Below are 11,447 nucleotides of genomic sequence, written 5' to 3' on the forward strand. Positions count from 1 at the left end.
TGCCTGTATGGTTTGGTTGGGGTTAAACTCACCTCTACGACCAGAGATGGGCACATGACCCAGACTGGCTAATCAGAGTAAAAGAAGCTGGTTCATGAATGGGCAGGCCAGCCGATCTGAGGCACTAAGTTCAGCCCCAGAACTTCTGAAAAAATTCTGGAAATTTGTGTGGGCTTTTTTTTTTCTACTATTGTTGCTACTGGTAAATTCTAAGCTAGGATCTACTGGTTGCAATTCATGACACTGAGTTAGAAGAATACACTCGAAGCTTCCACAGGGGAAAGCAAGGATGCAGAGTTCTGATGATATTTTATTTTGCAACCTGGCCCCAAACACGCCTGAAGACAGCACATTCCATGTATGTCCCAGTTATAAGAGCCAATCACGTTTCTTCTGGGCTTAAGCCAATTCAAGTGTATTTCTGTCACAGGCAACTGAAAGAGCATTACCAAATACCAACATTTGAAAAAGAAAACTACAGCCAAAAAGGATATTGATTTGGAGACAGGGTAGGAGAAACTGAATGTCATACTTTACCAGATCCTATGGTTGAAGAATAATCTGACCGAAGCCCAGCTGCATTGAAAAAACACAGGGAAAAGAGACTGTCAGTTCCAGCATTCCATTTTGTTGGAATTTTGCTTACTGAAAATTCCTTTCAGTCCAGCAATTCATCATTTCTGGGATTTGCTTTAAAATGATCTAGGGAGGGAAGGGGAAGTTGTCTGTGTATTTTAAGAGCAAGTGGGACGGCCATGAGTTCATAGTTGTTGAAGCGGAATAAAGGGTATATGAGAGTTCATGACACTATGCTCTTTACTCTTCTTGATGCTTGAAATTGTCCATAGTGACACATTTTAAATATCTTTAAGGGTAAAAAGCAACAAAAGAAATATAATAATAATTAGTCCTAGATCTGAAATAGTATTTGTGGTGCAGACTTTTCCACTAGAGATATTTCATTCATTCATTACTTACCGGCCACATACTTCTACATTACATGCCTGGCATATGGAGATACATATATAAAATTTAATATGATTAATATGATTTTAATAAGATTTTAATTTACATTTAAATGATTTGATATGATTTAAATCAAGAGAGAAAGCATAATTTTGGGGTCACACAATTAATTAAAGTATTTTACTGGCAAATCAAACTATGAAGTTTGCATTTTGGCAGAGCTATTCAACAAGCCATTGTGGAACACTGGGCAGCTCTCTGTAGCACAGCTGTAGTTCTGTCTGGACAAGGGAAAAGACAAGGTAAGCTTCAGCAAAATTCTCTCTTCTTCAGGACTCGGAGACTTACTTTGAAGATTCATGAATTAAATATAGGGCAGGGGACACTTGAACAAATTCAATCTCACATATATTTTGAACCCACTTGTATTGCCCAATCATCGTATATAACACTTAGCAACTTCCTTTATCAACACCCTCAGCTAATCCTGTTTCACTGGGATTGTGGAAAGAATACTTCATTATAATATTGACTGTGTTTAATAGCAGTTTCAGGAGTGCTGCAGGAAGGAATGCATGAAGGAGAATTACCCAACAATCACCATTTAGTACCACAGAGTCCATGTCAACAGCCAGGCCCTGCAAGCTCCCCACAGAGGTTCGGTTTATGATGCTCGTCTGGATGGAGTCCTTCAAAATGGCAGCCACACAGTCCTCACAGAAGATATGGCCCTTGGCATTTGGCATGACAAATACAATCCAAAAGTGGACAAGGAGGCCACCTTTGTTGTTGCCACTATAGAAAAAAAAAAAAAGAGGAATGTTCAGGTATATATCTTAGGAAGTGGACTCTCATAGAAAGCCAGTGACCCAACTGAATGATTCAAGGTAAGTCAGTGAGGACATCCTTCAACTTCCAAAATTTCTTTTTTAAGAAGTCACTGATTCCTATTGTTGGAACTGGGAAGAGAAAGCATCATAGTATGTGTCTTGCTGTGTTGGGTTCTCATCTAGAATCATTCGTGTATAGTTGCATTTCCCTGGAAAATACACTATTTTTATGGATATCAGAGATTCACTGCTATTACAAATAAAAACAGCTATGATTTTTGACACTTTACCATGTCCAGACACAGTGCTAAATTCTGCTTTATCCCACTTAATCTTATGAGGAAGGTCCTATTATTGCAGTTTTACAGAAAAGGAAGTCAAGATCAACTCCAACTGAAAATTATATGGCTAGTAAGTAGCAAATCCTGGAATCCAGTCCAACTTGGTTTTCAGCCAAACCCTGGAGCAAGAGCTCTAAGTGCACAAATACTGTCATGTTTTATGAAAAACAAACCTTAAGTGTTCTATGGTAAATAATGTAGGAAAGAGAAAGTAAACAAACTGTTCTACTCCCAGACTTCTTTTTTTTTTAAAGATTTTATTTATTTATTTGACAGAGATAGATCACAAGTAGGCAGAGAGGCAGGCAGAGAGAGAGAGAGGGAAGCAGGCTCCCTGCTGAGCAGAGAGCCCAATGAGGGACTCGGTCCCAGGACCCCGAGATCATGACCTGAGCCGAAGGCAGGGGCTTAACCCACTGAGCCACCTAGGTGCCCCTACTCCCAGACTTCTTAATGTCTTTGGTATGCCAAAGGGAATTGTGAGTCTCAGCAGATATGCAGGAAGTGAGGGGACATGGCACACAGTTTGAGAAATAAGTTTTGATAAAACAAATCAATTAAAAATTCATAAAATTTTTAATTTTATTTATGAATTTAAAATTCATAAAAATTTTGACAAATTATTTGACCATGAGATCCTTTATTTCCTCAGAAATTCTCCAGTGATCAGTTTTTAGCTGAACATATTTTGAAAAATCCTGCACTGTGTTTTGATTTTACCCCCACCCAATGGTAGCCATATTTGTGGCCATTGTGCCCAGGAGCATTAATACGGGGAGGTGGGGGCAGGACCCCAGCTGTGGGGAGAGGACAGGCTTTAGCAGATGCAGAGAAAAACTCAGCATGACAGCAGGGAAGAGTTGGGTCGCCAGTTGTGGTAAAACGTATTAACCCAAAGCCGCCCCCAGGAAGTTACTGGAGAATGGTCATAGCTGAGCCCTTCCACAGCCTTGAGAGGAATTTACAGAAGTAAACACAGACGTCCCAAAGCAAGGGACATACATTACCTGACATCTGCAACGACAGACTGCTTGTAAAATTTAGAGAAGGCAGATGATGTATAAACCAGGTTTACCTAAAAAAGAAAAAACGAGGTTTCTGAAGTCTTTCAAATTGGCTTCATCTATAGTACCTAGCATGCTGTAGGTCCAAACTCTGACAGCTAGCAGGGAGAAAAGCAGGGCTCTGGCTGAAGCCTCAGGTGCTGAGTTACTTACTGTCCCTGTGCTCTCTATGAAGAATAATCAGTTACCTTCGTTCATTCACTACTGTCTTGAGACACCCTAATTAAGCTTAACTTCTGTATTCTGCCTACTCCAAAGGTTAATTATCTCCTCAATTAATAAGTTAAACTCCTTTAAGTACATTTTCGAAGTACTTGACCTAACCTCTTTTCTCGCAATGCAGTCTAGAAAATTTATATTCTTAAGGACACATTGCCGTCCGAGCCACTAGGGGGCAGGCGGTGCCTTCCGCCGGGTCTGGTCTCTAAGGAAACACCCAGCCCTTTTAAAACTCCAGAGTTGGAGCCAGAAGAGAACTACTTCAATTTACCTTCTTGGCCCTTTCTTAGCATTTCTAACGCCACACTGAGTCTCTGCGAAATCTCCTGCTCCTGTGTTCCCCTTCCTACCTAATGGCGAAGTCACCCACCTTAATTGTGAGGTTTAAATTCACTATGCAACACGGAAGGTGTTATAGAAAACCGCTGAGCCCCACTATGTGTTTCTTTTTCTTTTTCTCTTTCTCTATTTTTCTCTCTCTTTTCTCTTTCTCTCTTTTCTCTTTCTCTTTCTCTTTCTTTCTTTTCTCTTTTTCTTTCTCTTTTCCTCCCTCCCTCGCTTCCTCCCCTCCCTCCTTCCTTCAGAATCTTTGGACTAATTCAAGGAATAACTGATACACAGTAAAGGTGAAAGGTTTAGCTACATAGTCCGTGTGAGGGTGGCCTTCAGGAAATAGGAGTCACTGTGCCCGCTGTTTTAGCTTGCCCTCTCTCACACACAGCCTTTCCCCAGTCTACAGGGCAGGGCGCCTGTCCTGGCAGTAGGGGCGCCCCTGTGTAGGGTACCTTCTCCATTACTGTGCAGATACAAATTGGCAGAAGCTTTCTGGTGGGTAATGTATATCAAGAACCGTGAATAGATTATTTTATACACTTTTAGGGGATCAGTTAAGGAAGTAATCACGGATATACACAATCTATGGAGCAGTTTCATGTAGCATTACCCATAGGAGCAATAGACAGCTTGAATATCCATAAGAAGAGATTGACTCTGCCATTTACAACGAGGTGGATGGAACTAGAGGGTAGAGGGTATTACACTAAGGGAAGCAAGTCAGTCAGAGAACACAAATACCATAAGATTTCACTCGTATGTGGAATTTAAGATACAAAACATGAACAAAAGGGAAGGAAAAATAAAATCAGAGAGGAAGACAAACCGTAAAAGACTCTTAATTGTAGGAAACAAAGTGAGGGTTGCTGGAGAGGAGGGGGGTGGGGGGATGGGATAACTGGGGGATGAACATTAAGGAGCATTTGATGTAATGAGCACTGGGTATTGTATGAAACTGATGAATCACTAAATTCTACCCCTGAAACTAATAATACCCTATATGTTAACCAAATTGAATTTAAATAAAAAAAAATTTTAAAGGGATTGGCTAACTTTGTAACTATTAAAACTTACATTTTTTAAAGAATGTACTTGCATAGAAACATATAACCTAATGTTAAGAGGAAAAATTCAGATTATAAATCTGAACATCTACTAATATTCCAATATTGTGCTGTCCTATATGTCTCTGTGGCCCAGAATAAAAAGGGCTCTATCTTTGCAGATGATGTTAAAGAAAGTTTTATTGTTCCTTTTTGTAATTTTCTGAATTTTATAATTTTTTATGGTTAAATACATATTAAATCTATAAAGAGAGTTTTTATTTTGGGTTTTTTTTTTTTAAGTAAAGAGATTCCAATGTATTGAGGTTGATATAAATGTGTACAGCTCCTAGAATTAAGCAGTATGATTATAACTTTAGTTCTGGAAGGCATTTTAAAGATCAACTGATCCAATTCCTTTATTTTACAGATGAGAAAAACTGGAGCTCAGAGAGCTCTTACTTTCACTTTCAGCAATAAATAAAATACATGAGTAAACAAATTAAATTAAATTAATTAGCAATTCTATCAAATAAGCAATTACAGCCAAGATGAGCTAAATACCGCATTCCCTCTGACTACTTCCTTGATCCTCCCCGCTCACCTGGGAGCACGGTCACCTTGTGATCCCTCCACCCCAAACCCTCACCCCCTGACCCCACTCTCCCCAGCCTCCCACACAACCCTCCCTCCTGCCTTCCCCCCACACCCTCCATCATCTCACCACTTGCTGCACAGTCTGTGCCACTGACAGAAATTCCCTGGACTCTTTCTGTCGGTATTCAGGAAGAAACTCAATGTTAGTGATGCGAAACATCCCAACAAAGTAAAAAACATCTCTGCTTTCTGTCTTACCTGTAAGACAGGAGAGAAAGCGGGTAAGGGACTCTTCCCTCTGTGTGGCAGTGAGGCACTGCCTGATTTATGTCAGCATCAAGCTCCTCAAATGGTTTGTGTCATTTATTTACTTATTTTAAAGATTGCATTTATGTATTTGTCAGAGAGAGTGGGCAAGCACAAGCAGGTGAAGCTGTACACAGACAGAGAAGGAGGCTCCACGCTGAGCAAGGAGCCTGATATGAGACTCGATCCCAGGACCCTGGGGTCATGACCTGAGCTGAAGGCAACTGCTTAACCCACTGAGCCACCCAGGTATCCCTGTTCAAATGGTTTTATTGGACAGCTACATATGTTCCTGGCTCTTAGCCTGGGAAGGCTCTAAATGTCGTTACTAACAACACTTCCATTAGCAGTAGATCATCATTTCTCTTCGGATAGTCTGTTCTCTCTACTGACTCCTGGTAAATACTTCTGAGCAGACTAAAAGGTAAAAGATAGAACTTGTTGACTTTATACACATGCTAGAGTCACTAAGGGACCAAAAAGAGCATGTGCAATTTCCATGGATCCTGAGTCTGAAGACAGCAAGGAGGTAAGAAATGTCTACTCTGAGGTCAAGTGAGCATAGTGTGGGAGAAGGGAAAGGCCCTCCGGCTGATGGTCACTGAGCTCCTGGGGCCTCCTCCTTATCTGACCTGTGAGGCTGATACGCAGGATGCTGGGTGAGTCTTCAGCTCTGTGCAATACATGGAGAATTCATTCTTCCTCTGAGCCACAAAGCCTGGTTCTCAACCCAGTGTCAGTCACTCATGCTTAAGTACTCTGCCTGGTAAGGACCATGGGATCTGGTGTCAGGCTGCCCAGAAACCACTGATGACACGACACGAGCAAGAACACTGCTGTGTCTGACTTGCCTTAGAGCACCTGACTATAGCTTGGGGAACTGTTGCAGGGGGTGGGGGGGGAGGGGATTAGGGGCTCTTCTTTCTGCCTTTCATTTTTGTTACCACGGTCTTACTCCTCGGTGGTACCCTTCGCCTGGCTCCCGTGGCCGTGGTATATTTCTCCCCTTTGATGTATGTCCCACTATATCATAACTTCTGTCAGTATGTCTGTCCTTTAAGAGTAACAGTAACTTCTTTTTGTCCCTCAGCATCTTTCATAGCTCTGAAGCTCAATAAATGTTTGAGGAAAGAAAGAGAGAGAAGAAGGGTAGTAGAGGAAGAAAGGGAGAAATTTTCTCTGCTAGAGTAATGCCCAACATTGAATTAGGCTGAGTTAGGAAGAAGGGGCACCTAGGGGAGTGATAGGAAGCCACCCCCTTTGTGTGAGCCATCCAGGGTCACAGTAGCCCCATGGGGGGAGTGAGGCTGTGTAGGTGTGGGAGGGGGCACATTAAAGGCCTGAGCTGATAGGCTAGATTTGTTTTTTCAAGCTACGTGACCTTGGATGGATCACCTTGACTCACTACCCTCCCATATAAAACAATGTTTGTTTTCAATTCTGATTTTCACAAGGAACTGCTTCTTAGATTTTTGTTGTTGTTGTTACAGACTCTAAAATTTGAGTGAAAGCCCCGCCTTCTATCTAGAAGCTCACACAGTCTTCCTGCATCAGTAAATACTCAAGGGTCCGGATAACAACAACACAAGTGAGATCCATTTACCCTTGAGCTAGATTACGTTTACCCAGCTCTTCAGCTCAGCCCAACGTACAACAATCTGCATGGTCACAATATTGTTGTTTGTTGAACAGTTCTCGGTTGTTCATACCCGTTTCCCTTTGCTTATACTGTTCCGTCTTCCTGAAACGTCCTTCTCTGATTTTTCACACAGACAATAGACTGCTTCTACACAGTGATGTCCCAAATCTTTACACAAAGATGCTAAGGCAATTCAAATTTATCAGTGGGGGGCCGGCAGAGAACGGATGGGAAATAAGTTGGTTCGTTCTGGGTTGGGATTGTGTTTTGTGTTTCTTTTAATTGCCTATTTGCTTGACTTCCTTCCCTAGTCTTCAAGCTCCTTCAAGATACAGATTCTGTCTGCTCTCCAGCTCTGCGTCCATGCCGATCACAGGACACAGCTCACAGTGGGCATATCAAGATATGAAAGAAATAAATTTTGAACAACCAGTTCATGAAGCCTTCCCTGGACCCTATTCCTGGGCAGATTAGATGCCTCTCTTCTGTGATCACAAAGTAATTGCTTCAGCAAAAAAAAATAAGATATTAAAAAAAAATTAAAAATCAACTTGCATCCCCTCTCTAGCACTAAACTGAGTTTTCTGAAAATGGAAAATGCATCTGTGAGCTTTCTGAAGGTAGGAGATATATCTTGGTATGTCTGATGTCTTACGTTGTGCCTTGCAAATTGTAAGTAATCTGTGTGTGTGTGTGTGTGTATGTGTGTATATAAATACATATGTCTGTGTGTATATATATATATATATATATATATATACACATACATACATATATATAGATCCTGAACTGTTTAATACAATATTCATTCATCCTTTGCCTATAAATCCTGCCTCACAACCAATTTTTAATATCCTTGAGAGTACACGTATCTTGTATCAAACATATTAACATGTGTGGGGTTGGAAGTTGAGCATCAGCCACCAAATGCTATAGGGACTGAGCGGCATGGGTAAGTACTCTTTAAGAAGAAGCTTAGTCAGAGCTCCTGTCCAAAAGGATCAGTCAGATAGACCAAAGCATAACCAATCAGCTTGACAAAAGCATAAACACAGCAGAGAGAAAGATGCATGAATAAGAGGAAGCTCGGGAGCTGGAAATATGAGGTTGCCTAGAAACCAGCAATGGGTGGGATGAGGAAATGAAACAACTGAGAATCCCATTCACTTCTTAAAGCTAAAAATGCATTACATTTCTGAACTTACCCAAAGCTCCTGAGCTCCTCCGCAGCTCTTGTCATCCTATCCCCCATCCCTGCTCCTCCTGCCCTCCCGTGGCAAGAAAGCAGTGGTGGTAAAAGAAGGAATGGGAAAGACAATTCTGCTTTCTTCCTCCCTAAATCCTCCACAGTTTTGGGAGTGGCTACCAGTCAGGGAACTTGGGAAAATCTCTTAGACATACCCCAGGCAGCTGGGGCACGCAGTGCCGATGCCGATACCACAGGACAAGGCCTAGCCCCAAAAGAACACAGATTTTCACTCACTGATGTAGAGCCACAGAAGTGTCCAGGCTATGACTGCAAGGATGAAGAGAAATACTGTGAAGACAATGATTTTGTTTTGGACGTTCCAGAAGGGAGCTTTCTTCTTGGATAGCTTCTTGGGTTTGGCTTTGCTGATGGGTTTTCGAGGTGCTCGTCTACCTGGCAGCTTCCCGTGGGCACTGACCACCTGAACTGAGATATTGGATATCTTAAAAAAAAGAGAGAGAGAGAGAGAGAGAGAGAGAATAAAAAAAAGAGAAGAAAGAAAAGGAAAGGAAAGAAAGAAAGGAAAAGGAAAGAAAGGGTGAGAAGAGAAGAGAAGAGAAGAGAAGAGAAGAGAAGAGAAGAGAAGAGCAGTCTAGAACACATGTGGACTGGAGTCACCCCGTCAGGAGAATCTTAGTGCTAAAAGGCCTCAAAATATCAGTCTACATCATCAATACAAGTATAAAGAATGACTTCCATTAAATCATGTAATTGAGAAAAATCAGACATTATATGAACCCCAGTGAAGTATTCATTATATGAATCCTAGATCCTCTCCTCAAACTCTCCAGTTCCACTAAGTAGATGCTATAGAGGATGGACCCGAATTTCCTGGAGGGTGGCCCAGAGGACCCGAAGGTCAGGAGGTCAAGAGTCTAGGAGGGTCCTCTCATGTGTACAGAGCTCACTGTGGGAATAGGTGGGTGTTTCACGTATTTGTATCATGTTGCCTTTCTCCCACCATCAATTTCTCCTGTCTGAGGCAGGACTGAAAACAAGAATATAAGTGAGTGCCTTATAGAAACAAATTGATTTCTCACTTATGGCTTCCTGACTGGGTGTTAGAAGAAAAAAAGTTGACATTCCAGTTTTCGTGCAAGGCTGTGGGATAGGAACCAGGGCCTCCTGTGTGTGCATAAGACAGCCAATGTGCTGGTCAGGGACTCAGCATCTCAATGGCAAACAAAAGAATTATTTAAAAATAAAGAATGAAATAGAAGACTCGGAAAATTATTGGTTTTAGCATATGGATCTGCGAAGTATCCCGTGCAAGAGAAAAAAATACATTATTTAATTGTTTCCCTTCTCTTTTTTTTTTTCTCCTCTACCCTCTGTCATCAGATGCTGTGAATTCTTTAATAATGTATGCAAGAGTTTAGCTTCTTTGAAGGAGAGATTTATACATGTCAGGGTAACTAAACTCCAGTGATGAAATAACTTTTAACCACACATTCCTTTAAAGGCAACAATCTAGCACACCAGTTCTAAAGAGATCATCTCTCTTTTGAGTGCTCTTAAAGAGTTCTCTCATTCTCTCATACTCTCCCTCACTCTTCCATTCAAAGTCCACATCTTTAATCCTACCAGTTAATAGGATAATATGTTGCCAAGTATATTCTGAATTATTCATGGCCCCCTCATTCTCTTTGCCAAACACCCTTGTCCACCCCTGGAGTGAAATGTAGCTTATATCCCTCCCGGTGAAACTGAACTAGACCAGGCTTCGTTGAATGGGATGTCCTGCAGGCATGAGGCTGGTGTTTCTCCAGAGAATAACATTCTATTGCAGGACAAGCTATGGTGCCAAATTATTTTCAAATATTTGCCCAAAGAAGTCAAAAAGGGGAATGCACAGAAATGCTGGCGCATGTAGGACGGACAAGGCCAAGGTTGGGTCCTTCAGGGAAGGAACACATTATAGGCCGTTTCAGTTAGCACTGATTAAATTTTAAAATGGAATTTGTATAGAGATCAGTACAATTTCCCTGGAGTTTTAGAAAAACAGTTGCAAATCAATTGCCAAGTACAGCACTTTGAAACAAGCTCACATCGGTAAAAATCCATTAAGTACCGTAAGAAGATCAAGTGTGTTATTATTGCTGGCTTTATTGGTATAAAGTCACACAGTCTCATTTTACTAACCAGGTCACCAATAAATGGCATTCAAACAAGAGAGAAGGCTTCCCATGCTGTACTTACGCTCACATCTGCAGGTTTGGATGAAACGTCAGTGTTTTCTTTGTCCATTGTTAGGTTTTCCCTGTGTGAGCACACTGGGGTCTCAAAGCTAGTTTTTATCCTCTTACATTCTCTCTTGAGAATGGGTGGCTGCGTTCAAGCTAGCTTTCAGAGGGAAGGAATCAATTTACCTCCACCCGTCCAGTTCAGAAACTGAAGCTCCCTCATTACTATATAGTGAGTGTTAAAGGGACCTCGCACCCCAACTTGGCACCCCAAACCATAGGCTTCTTGACATAACTCCTTACGAGTCAGGCCCTCAGAGCAAAGTCTCAAGGCAAGATCACCTCAGGGACACCTGCAACAATCTGAAAATATTTACAAGTCATTAAAATATTGCCTCTCAGTTTTAAAATTAATAAGAGATGAAAAGTTAAATCAAATTTTTAAAAAAAAATTTTTACCGGTATCTTCTAAAGAATTTACTAAGAGATCCAACTTATAACCCCCCAGTCCTGCTTCTTAGAAATCTCCACAGCCCCATTTCTCCTGCTTGGATCCTGGAAGGTTCCAGAAGCCTCGCTCTCTGATTCTGCTCGTGACCGTGCAGCTACAGGCTCTGAAAATCCCCATTCAAGGGGAATTTTTTTTTTCTCCCCGGTCTTGCAGTCCTCTGTCAACA

General features: G+C 41.5%; 1 protein-coding gene across 1 annotated transcript in view; it reads right to left on the reverse strand.

The window, feature by feature from the left end:
* Positions 1-5,613, reverse strand: part of LOC111151685 (transmembrane protease, serine 7) — a 31,699-nt gene extending 26,086 nt beyond the window's left edge. The window contains exons 1-3 of the mRNA XM_022509825.1: positions 5,521-5,613; positions 3,145-3,212; positions 1,568-1,761 (exon numbers count right to left, since the gene is read on the reverse strand). Coding sequence (XP_022365533.1) covers positions 1,568-1,761; positions 3,145-3,212; positions 5,521-5,613 — 355 coding nt within the window. The remainder of the gene's footprint in view (positions 1-1,567; positions 1,762-3,144; positions 3,213-5,520) is intronic.
* Positions 5,614-11,447: the final 5,834 nt, after the last annotated feature.

This window comes from Enhydra lutris, unplaced genomic scaffold (genome assembly GCF_002288905.1).
Source record: "Enhydra lutris kenyoni isolate GAN:26980312 unplaced genomic scaffold, ASM228890v2 scaffoldscaffold2, whole genome shotgun sequence".
NCBI classification, from domain to species: Eukaryota; Metazoa; Chordata; class Mammalia; order Carnivora; family Mustelidae; genus Enhydra; species Enhydra lutris.